General features: G+C 48.6%; 1 protein-coding gene across 1 annotated transcript in view; it reads left to right on the top strand.

The window, feature by feature from the left end:
- The window catches only part of Otof (otoferlin), a 90,626-nt gene that overhangs the window by 45,739 nt on the left and 23,602 nt on the right, over positions 1 to 21,285 (top strand). The window contains exons 6-11 of the mRNA XM_051181748.1: positions 5,483 to 5,556; positions 6,466 to 6,592; positions 6,998 to 7,052; positions 12,483 to 12,614; positions 16,734 to 16,796; positions 17,224 to 17,308. Coding sequence (XP_051037705.1) covers positions 5,483 to 5,556; positions 6,466 to 6,592; positions 6,998 to 7,052; positions 12,483 to 12,614; positions 16,734 to 16,796; positions 17,224 to 17,308 — 536 coding nt within the window. The remainder of the gene's footprint in view (positions 1 to 5,482; positions 5,557 to 6,465; positions 6,593 to 6,997; positions 7,053 to 12,482; positions 12,615 to 16,733; positions 16,797 to 17,223; positions 17,309 to 21,285) is intronic.

The following is a 21,285-nucleotide window of genomic DNA, read 5'->3' as shown; positions in this document are numbered from 1 at the left end:
TCCATCTTGTTTCTTGTTGTCCCATTACCAGATGAAATTAAGTGAGCTGGGATGTGGTATTATTGTAACGTGTATGGGAATGGGGAATGGAATCTCTAAGATGCGATTAAGCAAATTGAAACTCTTTAGCCTGAGAAAAGAACACTGTGAGAAGAGCTTGCAGATCCTGACAACTGTGCTTTATAATTGTGCTGGAGGGAGATCAGAGGAAATAGATGAGAGAAAATGTAAGGTTTGACTTGGGAAAGAACAAAAATGCTCCCCATGGCTGCCATGAGGAGATGGAAAATCTATTCTGTTTGCTGGCACTTTGCAAAAGAACTGGTGACCAGAAAGGAAGGAGGAGTCAGATTCCCAGGCATTCCCAGGGTCAGGAGGAGCACTCACATTCCCTCTGGATCAGTCTGGGCCAGGCATGTAACTTAGTAGCCTTTGCCTAGCATGTGTGAGGTCCTGGGACTGATTCTCTAGCTCTAAGAAAAATAAATTAGGGACTGGAGAAATAGTTCAGGGGTTAAGAGTGCTGGCTGCTCTTCCAGAGGCCCTAGGTTCAGTCCCAACACCCATGTGGCAGCTTACAACTGTTGCAACTCCAGTTCCTAGGGATCCAACATTCTCACACAGACATACATGCAGGCAAAACACCAATGCACATAAAGTAAAAATAAATAATGCTAAAAGAATAAATAATAAATGAATATATACACGCACAAATTTAAGTCAGCCTGTCTTCACCCATACAAGAAATTAAACACAGTTTAAAATACATTTAAAATTATAAAATTATCTGTAAATGCAGGGACAGGCAGCATCTGTCCATGTCTGAGTATTCAGGAGATGGAAGCGGGAAGATTCATATTGAGTTAGAGGTATAAGCAACAATGCAAAGAAACAATATAGATCCTGCCTCTCATGGATAGTCCATGTATCCTGATTACCTGAACTATGAATGGATGAGCCTCGGCATTTCCAGCTGAAGGTACTTGTGGAGTAGAAGCCCTGGCTGGACAGTGAGTGCTTCATTTGTAGCCACACCCTTCTAAGTAGAAGCTTCCAGAATAATCCATAGAGCAAATCAGGCCACTGGATTTCCTCAGTGAATGCCCCCAGGTCATAATGAATAAGCAGCTTTCACCCTTGGGCCATGTGTACATCACACAGGTATAGTGACAGACTTCTGGACTGAGCCGTGGAAGAAGGTGAGGGAATTGCTAGATACACAGAAGAATGAGAACAGTGAGCACACGGATTTACAAACCTTTTCTGTAGAGAACTGTCAGTCTGGATACATCGTTCTGACCATGTAAAACCAGTCACTAGCAATAAGTGTGGTTCTCTGTCTTCATCTCCCTACCCTCCTGTCAAGCTTTTCTGTTTGGTGTGTGTGTGTGCGCGTGTGTGCATGAGTGTGTGTGTGTTTGTTGCTGATGTTCTGTTATTTCATTACTCTTGTTTGTTTTATGTGTGTATATGCACATGCCATGGCATACATATGGAAGTCAGAGGACAGAGGTCCTCACTTCTCTCCCTCCACCATGGGGGTCCCAGGGATTGAACTCTGGTCCTCAGGCTTGGCGACAAGCACTTTTACCCACTGTGCCAGTTCACCAGCCCTTTTTTGCTATAGTTTGTTCGTTTTTTCAAGAAAGGTCTCATTGAACCCATGCAATTGCAGGTACGGATATGGCCCAGGTGCCAGGGCCATTTGTAGAATGGAGTGTCATTTAGAAAGAGTCCCTTGGAAAAGGACTCATTCTCATATTTCTCAAGCAAACTGTGCCTGTGAGTACAGACTTGCTTGTTTGAAGGTTTCTCTTCACAGAGCTGACTACTGGCTTGTTCACTCCATCCTACCATCTGTGGATATAAGTGGATAGTCTTTGACGTGCCCAGATTAAACCAGTTTTACTTTTTAAATTGTCCTTCTTTGCTCTTTGCCCTTTGCCTGGAGAAGCCATGCAAAGACTAGCACAGGGGAAGGGCCTTTTCTACAGTGATTTCCTGACGTGTCAATTGGGAAATCACAAAGAACAGCCGTAGTAAAGGCGCTCTGCTGCCCACAATGTAGACCAACTAAGGAACTGTGTAGAAGGTGCCAGAGGCATGGAGCCTGGACTAAGAACTGTGGAGATGGTGTCCACCACTGCACACTCCTGTGCCTTCCTCAAGAAGCACCACTTGGAGACAGCCCCCCAGCACATGGTGCCACCAGTGAGTGTTTGTTTCGGTGGTCACATGATGCAGTCTCAGGAGGAGGGGGATCGCCTTTGATTTTTTTTCAGCATACAGTAGAGGTGGTTGGTTTAAGTATGATCATTAGAAGTCTCAATTTTTACCTCCCAAAATGTTCATTCTAAAGAATAAAGTGGGGCTCTAATCAAAGGATTATAAATGTCTAAGGGTACCCCAGGTCTTGAACTTAAGTGGCTACATGGGACCAGCTTTTGAAAACCATGCAGTCCTCGTTGGCTTCTGGCAGCAGCCCAGATTCCAGCCTCAGATGCAGAGCAGCTGTCCTCTCTGAGCAGGACCTCTTCTGACCCACATAGCATTCGGCTCTGCCATCTCAGAACCCTTCCCCCAGGGGTGGGGAAAGCAGGTTGCCATGGTGATGGCATCATGTAGGTCACACATGCACAAGACAAGGACTCTAGAAATAGCCACCCTGCCCTTTAAACCACTTGTTGGGGAGAAAGCCCCCAGGATGTTTCAGGCTAAGCCAGGCAGGATGGCCCCTTCCCCACCTCCAAATCTAATGAACTCACTCATCACAGTCTCTTCCAAAATATGTTGAGGCTTGGGTCATTTTTGAATGAATAGCATCCCATTCTGCAAGTGATGCTGGCACCTAAGCCACCACCACAGCCACAGCTGCAATTTCCCCAGTGTCCCTTTAGGTCACAATGGACTCATGTTCAGAGAGGGCCAGATCAGAGACAGTGCAGCCAGGACAGTGGCACTCCTGCAAGCCTGGGGACATGAGCTTTAGCCTCTATAGCCCCACTTACTATGGAACAGAGATGTTTTTCTCATCTCTGAGCTTCAGTTCTCCACTGGCTGAATGAAGAGACACATATACATGCCCTTCACAACTGCCAGAGGGTATGATGAGCAAACATGAGAAAAACCACTGGCCCACAATTCTTGTTTACAAGTTTGGCCATTTCATTTTGTGTGTGTGTGTGTGTGTGTGTGTGTGTGTGTGTGTGTGTGTGTGTGTGTGGTGTACGTGATTTAATTCCTTTTAATGTAGCTCAATGATAGAGTCCTATCATGCAAGGCCCAGGTTTCATTCCTACCAGTGGAGTATGATGGTATATGCTTTTAATTCCAGCATTGGGAGGTCAAGGCAGGAGAGGTTTAAGGCCAACCTAGGCTATACAGCAAGTTTCAAGCCAGCCTGGATTATATGAGACCCTGTCTTAAAAAGAAGAAGTTGGGGGTTGAGGGTGTCTATGGAGAAAAAGAAGCCTACCACCAGATCTGACGACTCTGTTCCATCTCTAGGACCCACATGGTAAAAGAAGAGAGTCAATGCCCAAAAGTTATCCTTGACCTCCGCCCATGAGCCTTGGAACATGCTTGTTTCCACACACTCTCTCTAATTAATGAGTCAATAAACAAATGTAATTTAATTTTTTTAACTTCTAGCAAAACCAGAATCTAAAAATTAAATAAAGTCTCAGACAGGCTAATCCTAGATCCCAGTAAACGCCTTTTGAAATGAGGTCATCCTCCTATCTATTTGATGCTTAAAGTCAATAGTTAAAACCACAGGAATGGTGTGGAAGCTGAGGGATATAACTGAGTGGATAATATGCTTGTCACTCATGGCAACCCACCTGTAATCCCAGGACTCCAGAGGAGGAGAAGGAAACACGGGATCCACTGAGCAAGCTGGTGAATAGACTAGCCTGGTCATTGAGCTCTAGGGTCAGCAAGAGACCCTGTCTTAGTAAAGTGGAGGGCCATGAGAAAGCCAGCTAGTGTCAACCTCTGGCCAGCATATATACGTACGTGCACACCTGTGTACTCACACAGACGTGAACATGCACACCACACACGACACAAAAAGATTCCTAGTTGAGACTAGAGAACAAAGAATATACTTGAGCCAAATGATAACTCTAAAAACAGCAGACGTTCTTTATAGGGTCCCTTCCTTTCCCTCCATTTTTAAACCCATAATACCAGGGGAAACAGACAAACCAGGGTCACCCACCTCTCTTACCTGTGTATTAATGAACATATCTGTGAGTTTATCATACATGAAAGCAGTGGTCCCTGTCCACCCACCCATCACAGGACACAGACATGGCTCACTCTGTATCTGGGTTAAGTAGGGTCAGGTTTGGAGAATGAGACTGATCCCCCAATTCCAGGTAGAGGGGTTCAAGGTGTCCAGGCATTCACAAGGACAGAAAGGTTTTCTACAGTCTCACAGTGTATGGCCTGCAGAGCAAGGATCTGGGGGATCTTAGATACCATCCCCAAGCCTCTGCAAGCCAAGACTGACCCAATGTCAGTGGGCTTGGCTGGAAGCAGGTTAGGAATGGGACCCGACCTACCCCCACAGAAGCCTGCAGCACAGCAGCCACACCCAGGAGGAGAAAGGGAAATGCAGGGAGTCAGGTATCCCTCTTATACAATATGGATGGGGTAATGGAATACTGCACTTACCCCCCACGGATCCTACTCTCGGTCTTTCCTGGCTCGGGGGACCTCAGGCTCAGCTGCAGGGACATCACTGAAGAACTGTGGGGACCCCCTACCCCCAGTTCCACTGACTGCAAGGCCCCTTGCCTTGGCACACTGACAACGACGCCAGAGGAAGAGGTAGGAACTATGGGATCTGCCATGAGTTTTAGGGGCTAGATAGGAGGTGGTGGTCTGGAGTAGGAAGGCATAAGGAGGGGGGCAACTGGAATATAAGAAATACCGTTTTCACTGGGAACTGGGAAGAACAGAGCAAGACAAAGCAGGCTCTGTGTACCAATGGCACCTGAGACCTCGATAGCTGGCTTCCATGGCTCCCACCTCATCTTCAGCCTCAGTCTGTCCCTCTGAGTCACCCAGACCCATGTATCTGTTCTGATGCTGTCTCTGGGTATCTGGCCTCTTTCCTGGTTAGCTCTGGTTGGGGGAGGGAGGGGTGCGTGGACAAAAAGACTGCTTAGGGCCTTGCTGATCTCAGAGCTCTGAGAAGACTGGGGCAAGGTCAGGCAGAGAAGCTCAAGACCCAGCCATACTCCAGGCCACTTCCCTGCTTCTCCGGGGTCCCCACCTACTCCCCATTAACCCCAAGAAGGTGCCAGGGAGGAAGTGTCCTATGTCCTTCAAGGTTCATGGCCCCTAATTTGGAAGATATCTTGGGAAAAGTCAATTGGGCCTGGGGCCTCCGCCCCCCTTTTCTCTGCGTTCCCCTGGGCACTGCCTGTGTGTGCTCTTCCTGCATACGCCTATCTCCTCCTCACTTTTACAGAGCGGGAAGGAGTGTGTTCTCGGCCATGAAACTTGGCAAGACTCGGTCCCACAAAGAGGAGCCCCAAAGACAAGGTAGGCAACAATGATCCTGTCCACCGTTCAAACAGCTGGATCAGCCCCTTTGAACGCTAACCATCTTTTAAACCCGACCCAGACTGGTCTCAAAGGGCCCTCCTTCCCCACCTCCCATTGGCCACTGCCACAGCAGGGCTTGGCCTCCCATTGGCTGGCCTGGGGAAAGGAAGCCTAGGACTTTGAGCCTCTGTCAGGTGGGTAGGCTTTTCCCTTTATTGAGTATTTAACTTTACACGAGCCCAGAGAACTTTTTAATTATAAGAGAGAGTCTCAAGAAAACCTGTTAGGCTGCACCTGGCAGCTGCCAGAAGGTTCGTCTCTAGAGAGAGGCCACTGGGCTTGCGGGGCTGGAGTGACCTTCCACGCTTGGTCCCCTCTAAGAAAGGAGGCTGGAAGGGCATCTGATAGCTGTTTAAGAGGGGCCAGGGACAGGTATCACATACCCACTGGATTCACATACTTCTGGCCTCTCTGTTAACAGTAGCCATTGTCATGAGATGGAGGTAGTAAGTTCAGGATAGTTCCTACTTTCTTCCACAAAGGATACTCAGAGTTTTAGAAAATGGGCTTGAATAAAAGGATTACAGTCAGATAAGATTACAGAAGAAAGGAAGACTAGACATAATGACGATTAAAACATTTTAAGGACTAATGTTAGAGCTGTGCATAACCTTGCACATCTTTAATTCCAAGACTCTGGAGGTAAAGGCAGCAGGGTCTCTGTGAGTTTGAAGCCAGCCTGGACTACACAGTGAGACTCTGTTATCAATCAATCGATCGATCAATCAATCAATCAATCAATCAATCAATCATTCATTCATTCTAAGCAAGTGAAACTTGATTCTCCTTTCGAGGAGAGCATCCCTGGCCCTGTATCCACCCACTTGCCCTTTACTTCTTCCCCAGATGAGCCAGCAGTGCTGGAGATGGAGGACCTGGACCACCTGGCCATTCGGCTGGGGGATGGGCTGGATCCCGACACAGTGTCTCTAGCCTCAGTCACTGCTCTCACCAGCAATGTCTCCAACAAGCGGTGAGTGCGGCAGAGCCCGTAGCCCACCTGCCACACCCTTCCTGGGCAGAACCAACTTGCCGACTTGGGATTTGTTTGGGGGCAGAGAAATCAGGACCCATGAACAGCCTCTCCCTTTCTTACTGTCCTTGGATGGCCTCTCATCACTATCCCTGTAGAGGCAGAGTCCTTGAGCCCCCGGTGGTACAGGGAAAGCACAGAGCTGACCAGGCCACGTGTGACTCTGTTCACCCAGTGACCACATCTCTGTTACTTCTGTCGCTTAACCCTCTCTGTTGGTGCCACTGAGGACACCCATCCCTGCCCCACATTCTTTGGCAAAAATGAGTATTTGAAGACCACAGTTTTGTCCCTCTGGCCTTTCCATCCCTCATACAGACCCTGACAGTACATTCTCCTCCTCAGGTCTAAGCCCGATATTAAGATGGAGCCAAGTGCTGGGAGGCCCATGGATTACCAGGTAGGTGGGCACCCGGATGTCTGGTGTTACTGCCAGTTGTGCATGAGAGACTCAGAGGTAAGACCCAGGGGGTCCTAGAGGGTCACAGGCTGAGTCTCACAGTTGGCTTCTGCCTGGCTCTCCTAGAAGTATCAAGGCAGGTGCAAACCCAAGAAGAGTTTGAGATCTCTACACTGCTAATAGCTCCTCGAAGATTCTGTGTCCATTATTGAAAATCCTAAGGAAAAGGAAGCCTGGAAAACACACACACACACACACACACACACACACACTCAGACAGTTCAGGGATGAGCTGTTGAAGAATACTGGGTGTTGTTTTAAGTTGTTCTGGCTTATTTTAATGCTGGAAGTAACATTACTCCTATTCTCTCCAGACAGTAAAAATAGGAGTAAATTTTTCCCCTTTTTTTGTATCTCTGTACTTTCTTAGTAGATATTTGTTTTTAACTAAACTTTAAAAGTTCTGACTGGGAGGTTGTGGGTGTGGCCACAGCACAGGCAGAACAGGGGTTGAGTGTCACTGGGGTTGGGGGGGACTGCCAACGCAGGCCTCAGTGGCCTCCACTTTGCAGGCCCAGACCCTCAGTCTCAGTCTTGGTTCTTCCCTGAGCCTGAGGTACAGAGCTGGATAGAATGGCTCACATGGCAGATAGAATGTCCTACAAGCCAGAAACACCTGGCCCTTATGTACAAAGCGAGAAGAAAGACAAGAGGAAGCGCATCTCAAGACAGGCCCAGGGACCTGCCCTGACTCCAGACTACCCTGAGAGTTAACAGGGCCCAGTTATAGATTGGAAAATGATGTGAGTACAACTTTATCTTCGATGCCCATCTCCCAAGCCCTGTGCACATCACTCCACCCCACCTTCCCCAAAGGACTAGATGACACCACCTACTTTTCATATGCCATGTTTCCCAAGAATTCGTCTTGACTCCTTTAATGCTCATTTTGGCTTTTTTCCATCCAGTACCCATTTTCCCTGGTGCTTAAAAAATAGCCCCAAGTGGTGTCACACAGTGCCACCCTGAAATTTTAGACAACCCTTGGAAGTTTTGTAGTGTTGCCTCCTTACCTATCAAAACCCAAAGACAATGTCCTAAGGCATTAGGGGATTTCTCTGGGGGACTGAAACCTGGGGGGGGGGGCTGCTTCTGTGTGCTGAGACCAGGGAACTCCCAGAGACCCCCATGCAGATACCATGCCACTGGCCTGCTGTGCAAAAGCACATGGAATCAATGTTAATGGAAATTATTATTTTAAAGGCTTATTATGAGCCAGGCACTGTGTAAAAGCTGAATATGTGTTTCCATTGAGGTGATGTCATTCTTATAGTGCCATGGATGTAATTGTTACTGTATTTTTACAGTAAGAACTGAAACTGAGGAAGTTAGGGGCGATGGGTCTCAGGTAAATGGAGGCGGGAGCCAGGTTTGGAGTCACCGAGGTCAGAGCTCCTTGTTCTCTGCAGCTGAGGTTTCTGGAGAGTTTGCTCCTGGTCCCTCCTAGCTCAACACTTACTTCTTCCTCCCAAACTGCTTCTTGCCAGGGACTCCTACATCCCAAGCTAGATAGTTTACCCTCCAAAGTCTTTTAACCCTTCTGAATTGAACCAGATACCTCATTTCACCTGGCAGCACTGTCTCCCAACCCGTCCATTCATAGCTCACCTGCATGCATTTATCCACTGTGCGAGAGGGAGCGAGGAGAATTCAAAAGCAAAATATTTTTACTTCCCATAAATACCATGTACAAACCAAATAAAACCAACCACAGCATCTCTCCTTTAGAGAACTGAGTTCTAATTAATCAGAAAGGCCTCAAAGAGCACATGGTGCTAGAGAGACCTGGCAGAACTCAGGTCCAGGAGGGACCCTGAGAGTCAGGACCGTTGTGAAGGTTAGAGACCAATGGAAGGTCTGCAGGAAGAGACTCCAGTGTGCTGTATACTGGAACAATTTAGGACAGGTGGAACATTAAAATTCTTTCCTATTAGTGTCTGAAGGTACAAACCACTGCCACCTCCTTGGGAATATGTACTTTGCAGAGTGGGCAGCTGCCCTTATAGCACAGATGCTCATGAGCCTGCAGTCTGTCCCCTGATCTCTCTTCCTGATACTGAGGCTTAACATGTCACCTCCAAACAGCTGTCCAGTTCTCAGCATCACTCCATCTCTCAAGCCAGCCCCCAGCCTCTACTCTACTCTACAGCCCTTCCCGTGTCCCCCGTGTCTTCATATTGTCCCTCCACTCCAGCCTCCCTGTCACCACTAGAATGACCTGACTATTTGGTCATGTCTTACCTCTGGCTCTGGAGACAAGGGGACACAAGGAATGCTGGGTGTGGCTGGGTGTCCTTATCACCTCCTCCTCTAGCTTGCTGTGACATTCTTGATGCATGCATGAACAGAAGTCCCCAGAGCAGATCACAAGGCACCATTATTCTTGAGGTCCTGCAGAACATTTGAGTACACTTTTTTTTTTAAGCCAGCATTTTTCCCTGTGCTCGTTTTGGTGAAGGCTCTTGGGAAGTCTAACCCTTACTTCTAAGGTGCCAGCTGGCCATGTGGTCCCACAGGCAGTTCCCTTTGCCCTCTGGTCTTCCCTTCTGGAAAAGTTGTATGTGAAAAAAAAAGTTTCTTTGCTTTCCTGTAATTTTTTCCCAGTTGGCATTGTGGTTTTGGTTTTCTCAACCTTCTGACGACTAGCCCATCCCCTCCTGACAAATACAGAGCTGACCACATTGTTACTCTTAATTGCAAGTGTTAGACACAGCTGAAGCAGGGATTGGGGAGGCTGTGGGAGTGGATAGCCTCATCTCTATCTCACACTCCCAGGCTTCCCTGGGACCATCCTCATCCAGCAATCTCTCTTCCTTCCAACTGCCTGTTCTCCTCCTCACTTTATAGTCCCTCCTCCCCTGTTGACTGTGAGCTTCTGACCCAGGGCACTGTTGCTGGCTAAACTCCACTGCAGAGTATAGAAAAATGAGTCCTGAAACAGGGAAAGGGGCCAAATAGAGGAGGGGACAAAAGATGGAATGCACACATGAAAATCAAACACTCTCTTGGCATGGGGCAGTTAATCTCAGCTTGTACATCTGACCAAAACCATACTTGTCTATTTCCAGCTCTGAGTTACAGAAAACCTGTTTTTCTAAGGGCTGGGGGAGGCAGTCCTAGTTGTAGATTAATAAAAATTTTAAACATTTTGCATAAAAGGGTTTCTGGAAGCTAAAACTCTATGCACTACTGTGCAAAGAATATTCCAGAAGGACTCCTAGTTTCGCTTCATCGTCAACTTCTTGGAGCTAAGTTAATTAGCCTTGTTTCCGTTTTGGTTCCCTGAAGAAATGTTGACTATTGCGACTCTTTCAAGCATGGATTCTCAGCTTTCAAAGTCAGCCCCTCTGGCCTCTCAAGCCCCAGAATAGAAGCGGCTGCTTGCAGAGTTCGTGTTCCTTCAGTGCGCAGCCACTCCTGCGTTTCTGTGCTGTCTTGGCAGTGGCCTTGTTGGTGTTAGGGTTTCTATTTCCCTAGTATCATTTCTGACGTGTGGATTTTTCTTGGTCTTTGAGCTATTTATAAGACCTTGAAGAACACAGTGGCTGATAATTTTAGTAAGGATTCTTTTTATCTAAAAATGGAAAATAATTCTCCTGAGTAAAATCATATTTAGAAGTTGCATCGAAAGCATAACAACTGAAGCGCCAGAGACCCAGATGAGCGACACAAACAGCTGCTCTTACAGTCGAATTAGCTAGTGGGGAATGCTGACAGGAGGCTTTGGGTTAAAACACAAGTTCAAGTCTCATGTGGAGCAATCTGAAGCATCCTATTCGAGAGGTCACTTAAGGAGCTGGCTCTCCTTTCATGGAGTGCTCAGCATTGTGATGCTTTTGGGTGTGCATCATTTCACCCTGGCCAGCTAGGGTCTCAGCTGAGAAAAATGCAGTTCAGTGAGCCCACGGGTCCTCTGCCTCCATTCCTGGCCATATGTCAGGTTGAGGCTCAGTGCCAAGACCAGCAACCTAAAATCTATACCTGTTTCTATTTTGCCATGGCAACCCTAATGGGGACTGACCCCACCAAATCCAAGACATGAGCTAATGGCATAAAATGAAGACTCAGGAAAAATAGCAGTTGCATCAAAATCACATTCCTTTCTCTCCCTTCCATCCTTTTCCCTCCTTCCCCAACTCTCCCCTCCCTTCTCCCCTTTCCTATCCTTCTCTCTCTCTCTCTCTCTCTCTATATATATATATATATATATATATATATATATACATACATATGTTTTATATATATATAGTCATATTTTCAGCCATATATGTACATATAACTACACCTCTTCACATATATGTATCTTTATATACATCCTTTAGCTATGCATATCTTTATATGTTCATGCATATAAAGACATAATGTATCTTTTATGTATATTCTAAGCTAAAATATGTCTGTACTAGTCTAAAACCTATAAGCCAGTACTCCTTTATAGTAAGATCCCTGAAGAGTAGGAGTTTATTCCAACCTCACCTGTGCCTCGCCCCAGCAGTATCCTCTAATTGACAGAAAAGACAACTGAAACAGGGTTTCAGAAGACTCCAGGGAGCTAGAAGCTGTGGAAGGGCACAGTAGAATGTATACAACATACTCTAACCAAGCCAGAAAGCGAGGCTTCAGCCACTCAAGGAATTTCAACAAAGAGAAAGGGGACTGGGACATCGGAAAGGGCCCAGCTTCTAGAAAACCAAGGCTATGTCAGAGGTCTATAGCATAAACAAGAAACCCTGGACAAGACCCAAAACAAGTTCACGGAGACTTCAGCAGGTTGGCCTGTTTCTAAGAGTTGCAAACTAGTGAGGCAGGCTTGGTGGTCCTCCCCAAGCAGAGCCACAGATCTAGGGAGAACTTGTAGCCCAGGAATGAACTAGAACTTTTAGAGGGCACAACCTTTTAACATCATGACACAATGTTGTCAACTCCTAAGTTCACAAAGAAACTATCAAGGTACAAAAGAGTTCATAATGTTTTAGTAGAAGCTTACTATTTGCATTATGTCTCATTCATGTCTGTCCATGGATGCCTGTGGTAGGTTGGGCATGCCTGACTGGCTTTAGGAAAACTGATGCCAGACCTTTCTTCGACATGGGTGGGACTGATTAATCAGGAGGATGGCCTGGCACCAGGATTTGATCATGTTTCTCCCTTGGGCAGTTTTGTAACACTGACCTAGAGGCCACTAGCCCCGATTCCTCTCTCAGTGCAGACATCCCAGGATCACACAGCAAATGAAGGGCCACTGTCAACACGGATCCTGGGGTCTGACTCCAAGCTGGACTGGTTCCTGTTGCCTGGTCCCATGCTCTGGAAGACTAGACTCTAAAATGGTGGCGGTGCTTCATGTCATCCCCTCTCTCCTTCCCACAGGTCAGCATCACAGTGATCGAAGCTCGGCAGCTGGTGGGCTTGAACATGGACCCTGTGGTGTGTGTGGAGGTGGGCGATGACAAAAAATACACATCTATGAAGGAGTCCACAAACTGCCCTTACTACAATGAGGTCAGTGTCCCCCATGGCCTAAAGGTGGGAAAGGGTCCTACTGACACAGGAACAGGAAGGAGAGCTGAGAGCTGGAAGCACAAAGCCACCAGCCCTCAAGGTCATGGTCACATTCTTACAACCCAGCACACTGGCATGCAGTGCCACATCCTCTCTACCCCCGCCCCCAGTGTGGACCCCTACAAGCTAACCATGCCTTCCTAAGAGTACGGCAGTTCACACCAGCCTAGCCTGGGTACCACTCACCACGAATGAGCCCTTCCAGGTACCAAGTCTCTCCTATACCCATCACAGATGGACATTGTTACACATCAGGGACATTGAGACTCCTGAACCTCACTGGTCAGGTCAGCGGTACCTGCCCTTTCTACTAGGCTGCCTTCTTGGTCACTTGTGTCCCTAAGAGGCCTCCCTCTAGGATACAGCTATGAGAAAGAAAATGACTGCTGTTTCCTCCACTTGAGACCACACAGAGGGGAGAAGGGGAGGTACCTCAGAGCCTTAACAGTTTGATCTTCCTATCTTAGAGGAGATAATTGAGGCCTCAGGTCAGGAAGAGCCTTCCCACCACCCCTAGGGAGCTGTTGATGGGATAAGGCCCATTTGACTGCTGGACTCCAGAAGGGACTCCATCATGATCAGATTGAGAGAAGCTGGCCAAGCCTTCTTTCCCTGGTGCCAAGCCCATGTCAGTATCTAGAAGCCTAGGTATCCCAGGCTTCCTGTCCTAGAGGGAGCAGCTGGTTTGTCTACCCCAGTGACTTCAGTTAGCAAGGAGTGCCAGGCTAGATCAAGTGATGCAACTATGTCCTATGCCCTGCAGTGTGGTGGGGAGAGCTGAGGGTGTCCTTGGGCAGCTGCAGGGCCTCCTGCAGGACCCAGGAACACTTCTGCAGTCCAGTTCAAGCTTCACCAAACTCTTGTGTAACTGTGGGTTACAATGCTCCAAGCTGGTGTCCCACTGGCCCCCAAGGGCAGGGCAATGCTGCTCAAGGACCCTCCAGCCCTGAGTGGAATCAGGATATCCAAGCTGAACATCTCTGATCTTATACCAGGAGACGTTCCTGACTGGAAAGCCTCCACTTTAGATAAGAGTCCACTTTCCTGTGATGACTATGGAGACGAGTCCCAGTGGTTCTTGGGTTATTTGATAGAGGGGGAGCCACATTTGGCTGACTTGGAAGTTCATCTTGCATCAGGCCCATGTATCTCATGTTTCAGTAGACTTGCTTACTCCTTCCAACATAGCTTCCTGGCTCTGTGGGCCCCTAGCAAACTCCTATTGTCTCTGCAGGGACCCAGCTCAATGGCAAGGCCATTTGTCTCTTTCCTGTAAACTGGGGTTTCTTAAACTCAGCCATTTGGATATTTTGGAATAGAAAATTCTGGATTGACCCAGGTACTAAGGCTACAAAAATGCCAATAGCAAGCCTCCTAGCTGTAGCAATGAAATATTCCCAGGTGTTAGCAAATGTCCCATGGGAATTAAGCTCACCCCCAGTTAAGCTCACACCTCTACACTATGTTGGTGTGATTCTTTGCAACCCCAAGAATGGTCTCTTTCCCTTCTTTTCCTCTTCAGTGAAAAACACTGTCATAGGTTTCTATTGCTGTGAAGAGACACCATGACCAAGGAACCCATTCAACTGTGGCTGGCTTACAGTTCAGAGGCTTAAGTCCATTAAAGATGACAGAGTGTGGGCAGACATGGTACTGGAGAAGGAGCTGAGAGTTCTACATCTGGATCAACAGGCAGAAGGAAAAGAGTGTGTTTCACTCTTTTGGGGGTTTCAAAAGCCCCAAAGCACACCCACAGTGACACACTTCTTCCAACAAGGGCACACCCTACTCCAATAATGCCCTAATTCTTTCAAATAATGCCACTCCCTATGAACCTATGGGGCCATTCCATTCAAGCCACCACAAACACCCTTCTAGACATGGGGATGCATTGCTTCTGGAAGGTTCTCTACAAAGCAGGGATCTTCCCTTTGGGCACACTAGAACAGTAGAGGCTGGTAGGAACCCTCAGCTGACTTAGCAGTTCTCTGTGTAGTCCCAAGGAAAAATCATGCTCAGAAAATACAGGGATTGTGACTCCAGCCATCTCAGATCACATTGGGTCTGGATCCAGCTTATCTAGCTCCTTCTGTGGGCCTGGTCCAGTTCCTATGGCCTGGCCTGGTAGTTTTCGGCATAGCTTTAAGCCTGCCTGGGAAGGGGAGGCTCCTGACCTTTGTCCTCCCTTAGGAGCCTAGCCACATATGGACCAACACAAAGCCCCGTTTCTTTGCACATGTGGCCCACCTGGCCAGCCGGTGACCACTACTCCTCCCCCCACCCAATGTCCATCTATCACCTTTGCCGTTGACCCTCCTGTTTCTTCAACCCAAAGAACCCAGCATTGTACCACGACCCCAATTCTGTCTTTGCCTTTCTTGTGGCTCTTTCCTTCTCCCTTGCCCACATGGCCCTTCACAGCAGAATATTGTAAACACAACCAGGACACCTCATGGCTACCCAAGGACAGGAACCTGCAGTCTCTCATCCACCACCTAAACAAAGGGCTTCTCCGCACTGCCAGCTGGGTCTCCAGCGGTCTCCTATTAACTCCTCATTCACAGTGGATATGTGTGTGAGCTGCCCCCCACTCTCGGCACACTCTTCATCTTGCTCCTCCTTTCCCGGAGCTCTCATGACACGCTCCTGCTTTGTGGTCTCCCCAGACCCTCTTCCTAGCTTCCTAACTTGTGTTCATCTGGGTGGTCCCCTCCGTTCCTACCATCCTCACACTGACGGTTCATTCCCAAATCCAGACTCCAGAGCTGCAGACCCTCTCCCCAGCCAGTACCCCAAGACTTATCAGCCATGCATACCAGTTAACATTATTGTACACTTACCTAGTGCACAACTGGGTTCAGTCATTTTAATTTTACAACCACACCTCCCTGCTTGTGTGAGATCATGCCCCTGGAGGAGCACAGCATGGCAGCCTGATATCATTATCCTCATAGCACAAGGGTAAACGGAGGCTCGAGAAAGGAAGTGACTGATCCAGCAGTAACAGCTCTATGTCTCTGGCTTTATAGGCAGCATTTTTGCCTACAGTTCTTAAGTGTTAGCTGTAAAATAGGGCTGTGGACATCAACTACTATGTCACAGAGTCACCAAGTTGACTAGAGCAATTGACTACAGCAAGAAATACCTGCTCTTGGGACATTTGCTCTGTCCAAAGTCCCTGGTAATACTGCCTTCTTTGCCCCGCCCCCACAAGTCCACTGAAACACAAGTCCACTGCCCAGAGTCTTACCTCATCCCAATGCACTCAGGACAAGGATGGGGACTGAGCAGAGACCCATAGCAGAAGAGAACAGCTCACACAGCAGTGTTTCTCTGTTGTGGCTAAGGTGTCGCTTCCCATTTCACCTTTTAACGCTTCTTGTGATGGGTCCATCTCATCTCCCAGGGAGCACTGAGGTTTTGTGGTTATCTATATGGTATCATGCCATGGGGTACATCGTAGTCTGCTTGATTCTGTGACATGGTAGTCCATGTCCATATCCCTAATTCACAGCTCTCTGAGGACTTGCCAAAGAACGTGTGTAAAGTCTATACAACTAGAAAGTGGTAAAACTGGCTGAGAGGGGCTGGAGAGATGGCTCAGTGGCTAAGAGCAATGTTTTTCCAGAGGACCCAGGTTCAACTCCCAGCACCCACATGGCAGCATGATGCTGTCTATAACTCCAGTTCCAGGGCATCTGACACCTTCACACCAATGCACATAAAATAAGGTTAAATAATTTTTTAAAAAAAGGTTTCCTTCTCCTTGGCCAGGGCTCTTCCACACACAGCATATAACCAAGGGGTGCTCAACTTTCTGACACTGAAGCGTAGCGTCACCTACAGGTGTGGTGGGCAGCCTGCAGCATGAACACTGGCAATGAGTAGACTGCTCCACCCCCTGATAACAGAGCACCCAAGCTAGGAGATGGGACCCTACCTTCACCCATTCAGACTCTCAGGACCCAGTGGGTCAGCGCTACTGCTCATGTGAGCTTTGAGGCACTGCTAGGAGGGAGGGGCCAACAGTAACTTCCCTCTGGGCCCTTCCCCCTCCAGTATTTTGTCTTCGACTTCCATGTTTCTCCTGACGTCATGTTTGACAAGATCATCAAGATCTCGGTGAGTGGAGAGCAGCCGCCACGGCAGGACCTACCTGGGACCTCCGCACAGCCTTGTGACATGCTGTTCATAGCGCAGCAGCCCTGTGCCTGGATGCACACCTGGGCAGCGGGTAGCACAGAATGGATTGTGGTCCTCTTGCACCTTCGGCTGGTTCCCTCTATAGAGTGTAAAACCTACTTACCCATACATAACAGTGGGGGGGGCACAATGGAGGGTGGGAGGGGCTGCTGCTGACCTTCAGCAAACCAACCCTGTCTCCTGCCAAATACCTTCCCACTTTTCTATGAAACGTGGGTCCTGAGAAAGACAGAGTTAACGCTATCATCGGTGGGCCCTGCCCCTGCTCCCACCTCCACCCCCACCCCGGCCCCCCAAGGCTTCTCCCCACCCAGCCTGACTGGCTGCTGGTGGTTCTGTCTCAAAGGTGATCCATTCTAAGAACCTGCTTCGAAGTGGCACCCTGGTGGGCTCCTTCAAAATGGATGTGGGCACCGTGTACTCCCAGCCTGGTGAGTAACCCCATAAGAATGAACTGGTGCATGCATTTCCAGAAGCATCATATGGTTGCTATATTGGTTCCTAACTCATCCATCAAGGAGCATAGGCACAGCCCATTAGTATGCAGCCATGGGAGAGGCAGAAAGTGGTGTGCATGCTACACAGGATGCACAGGCCACGTGCACCATGTCTGGTCACTATGGGAGCAAGAGATCTGGGCACAGTAGTACAGAAAGGCAGCTTAAATGTATGTGGCACAGAGAGCATCGCTTATCCTATGTTCTATGAAAACAGTTACGCCAAGAACAATGAAAGGCCTGAGGGGCCATGCCCACCCACTGCCTCTGGCTGGCACCTGTTGAACAGAAAAAAATAAATGAAACCTCTGCTATCCTTACCAAATCCCTGTCTCCCCTCCTGGCAGTTCAGAGACCTCAGGCTCCTAGGCAGTGGTGGCCAAAGCTTTTAATCCCAGTACTCAGGAGGCAGAGCAGGTGGATCTCTGTGAGGCAGAGGCTGCCTAGTCTACAGAGCAAGTTCCAGGACAGCCAGGGCTATCTCAAAAAAAAGAAAAGAGGGAAGGGAGGGAGGGAGGGAGGGAGGGAGGAAGAGAGGGAGGGGGAGAGGGAGGGAGGAAGGGAAGGAGGGAGAGAGGAAGGGAGGGAGAGAGGGAAGGAGGGAGGGAGGAAGGGAAGGAGGAGGGAGGGAGAGAGGGAGGAAGGGAAAGAGGGAGAGAGGGAGGAAGGGAGAGAGGAGAGAGGGAGGGAGGAAGGCAGGGAGGGAGGGAGGGAGAAAAGGAAGAAAAAGAAAGACCTGAGGCTCTCAGATGTGCCAGGGTTTGGCCCAGCCAATCAGCTAGTTAGGGGGATACCAGGGCATGTGTTTCCCAGCACCCATCAAGTCACCCTGTCCAATCTAAATGTGACAATTGATGGCAAGTGTAACACAGCAATTTTGGGGGACTCTGGGCTCTTTTTCACAAGGGACCCAGGCCCCCTAAGGAAGAGTCATGGTGGGAGGTGCTATTTCTGATTAATCATTCCATGGGTACCTGATGGAGATGTCCTCCGCATGCTGTGACTATATGCTTCTCTTATTGGTTGATGAATAAAGCTGCTTCAGCTGATGACTCAGGCTTCTTACTGGCTAGCTCTCTCTTAATTATTAACCTGTTTCTATTAGTCTGTGTATCACCACATGGCCTAGGCTTACTGGAGGTCAGGCCCTGGCATTTTGATGCCCTGGCAGCTACACGATGTCTCCTCGACTCTGCTTACTGCCTCTCTCTATCCCTGTTCAGATGTCCCACCTGGCTTTACTGTTAAGCCATTGGCTGAAACAGCTTTATTCATCAACCAATAAGAGAAACATATAGTCACAGCATACAGAAGGACATCTCCCATCAGGTACCGATGGCCAGCACTGTGTGGAGTTGGCAAGGGCACCTCAAGTGATGGTCTAGAAGGCTTATCACTACTTAGACAATTTGGGGATATCCATGTCCCTGAATGAAACTGCTCACAAGTCAATAATCATCCTACTAGGCCCTTTGATGGTGACAAATCAATTTCGTTCCCCATTGTCACATTTGACCCTCACAAAGTAGTTAGACTCACAATAACATCCCTTCCCACTTTACAGAGGCACCAATGAGCAAGAAGAAATAGGGGAGGGGCCTTGGAAGTGATGTTAACAGTAGGTGAGACAGTTGGCGCTTTCTTGGGGCCTGATAACACTCTGCTGGCACCCACTGGAACATGGCTTGCATCAGGAATGTGAATCTAGTGTCTAAGACTATTCATATGAACTCACAGATCAAAACATTCCAAACATGTGAGGCCTTCAAGCATCTAGTTGTCTACCTGTTAAGACAGACAGGTAGGCTTGGATATAAGTCAATTATGGAGTACCTACTTGCCTGGCATACCATAAAACCTCAGCACTGTGTAAACCAGCTGTGATGGTGTACCACTGTAATTCCAGCCCTTGGGAGAATCCAAAGCCCAAGGTCATCCTTAGCTGTATAGCAAGTTCTCTAACTGGGATTCACAAAAAGGAAGACTGACAGGCCCAAGGGGATGAGGGGGCTTACCCCATGTGAGAGGAATTGCTTGATCTCCTGGTACCCAGGCCTTTCCACTGCCCCACACAGGCTTGGGGCCTCCAGGACCCCTGCTATGTTGCTTCTCAGGAAACATGCCCAATCATGGTTCAGAGGTTTGAGTACTGCCCCGATGTCTGTGGAGATGACCTCTTCTCTAGGCTGAGCATCAGCAGGCCTTCAGGCAAGATAAAGGGGAGGGTGGATCTTATCCCCTGGTGACTGAGTTCTGGAAGAGAAAATGCTCTTCAGAAGAGGTTGGTAGGTTCAGACAATGGGTCAGACACATTCCAATGGGTCTAACTTCCCCATTCATGTAGGCACCTTTGTTCCCATCTGACAATAAGGAAACTGAGACATTCCAAGCTTAAACTGTTCATCCAAAACTACTGAAGGAGTAAATGGCAGATAGAACTTGAGCTCAGGCCTTCATGAGCCCCAAGCACAGTCTTTCTGACAGGGTAACCTACTCCTAGACTTACTGCTCCTGTGGAGTCTGCCTCTGAGCCTGGTGCCCTCTCACAGGCACGGCTTGCCCTGAACATCTCTCCAAAGTTTGACTCGACAAGTGCAGGAAATTGCTCGCTGCTGCCCTCTGCTGGAGACTGGTTGTATTCACAGAGGCCAGAGCCACTGTTCTTTTCATAGCCAGCTCTCCTCAGCCACAGGTGGAGAACTCAAAGCCCTACAGCTAGAAGTCTCTGGTTTTTCCTTCACCTCCAGCTGTGATTGCAACATCAGTCTAGAAGAACCTCAGAAGACATAAATGCAGTGTGACCCCACAGGGGTGCCCCTCAGCTGTGCCCTGATGGCCAGCTGGCAAAAGTGGCTTACTCTCCACATGTATGTTAGACAACGGTTTCATGTATGTATGACAGACCCAGATCTGTCATTGTAATTTTTTGTCACCTATAATCTTCAGGCAAGTTTTCATGTTTGTCTTCCAATCGCTTTTAGGTTTAAAGGTAAATTTTATGTTACCTGAATCCTGTTCTTTCCTTGTTAAATCCCACCCTTGTTTCGTCCAACCATGTACAGGCCTGCCAATTTACCCATCCATACAAACATCCACTCCTCTGTCCACAGCATAACAGATCCTGCTATTCATTCATCCATGTACCATCTTCCCACACCTCCCCAAGGCCAGCAGGCGCCCACATGCAGCGCTGTTCATCTCACCAGCCACTGGGTACCCTTCCTGCCTATATCTGCTCAGTGAGGTTCTAGGGACACACGGCACCCTCTTCCCGAGGCCACCAGCTCAGCGGAAGGACTCCAGTGGCTCTAAGCACTAAGGCTTCCTGGCCTTTCGATGCCTCTGAACCTCACTTGACACTTGGCCTTAGCTCCCTTGACAGCTGGACCAGCTTGACACACACACTCAGGCTGTACTGTGCTCCCTGCCTCAGCCTCACCTCAAGGTCCCCACCCGAGTCAGAACCTGAAGGACACAAGTGAGAGAGGAGGGCCCCTGGGCCCCTGGAGGGTTCAGTACTTGCAGGAAACTATTAAGAAGGTACCCTACCTACCCAGTACCTGCTTCAAAGTCAGCCCCGGGGGCAGATCTTCCTAAAGTGCCTCCTTCGTTGACACTTTTCCCCACGCTGTCCTGTGCCCTGGAGACCCTGGGGAGGCACACTACTAATCTGTTCCATCTAAACATGGGGACAGGCAGTGTACAGATTACAGCGAGTGAGGTGGGAGGCATGTACCCGAGCCCTAAGGGCACCAAGAGGTCAGGACCCATTCCTATGAAGTAGTCAGAGGAGGCTGCATGGAAGAGGACCACCCTCGGACAAAATGAGTAGTTTTCCAGCTAAACAAGGATGAGCGAGAAGGTGGAAACATTTGGAGCAGACACAATGGCCTAGAGTCTGGCTTGGTGTG

The sequence above is a fragment of the Phodopus roborovskii genome, unplaced genomic scaffold (assembly GCF_943737965.1).
Source record: "Phodopus roborovskii unplaced genomic scaffold, PHOROB, whole genome shotgun sequence".
In the NCBI taxonomy this organism is placed as follows: Eukaryota; Metazoa; Chordata; class Mammalia; order Rodentia; family Cricetidae; genus Phodopus; species Phodopus roborovskii.
The sequence above is the reverse complement of the archived record's forward strand: the minus strand, read 5'-3'. Positions and strand labels throughout refer to the sequence as shown.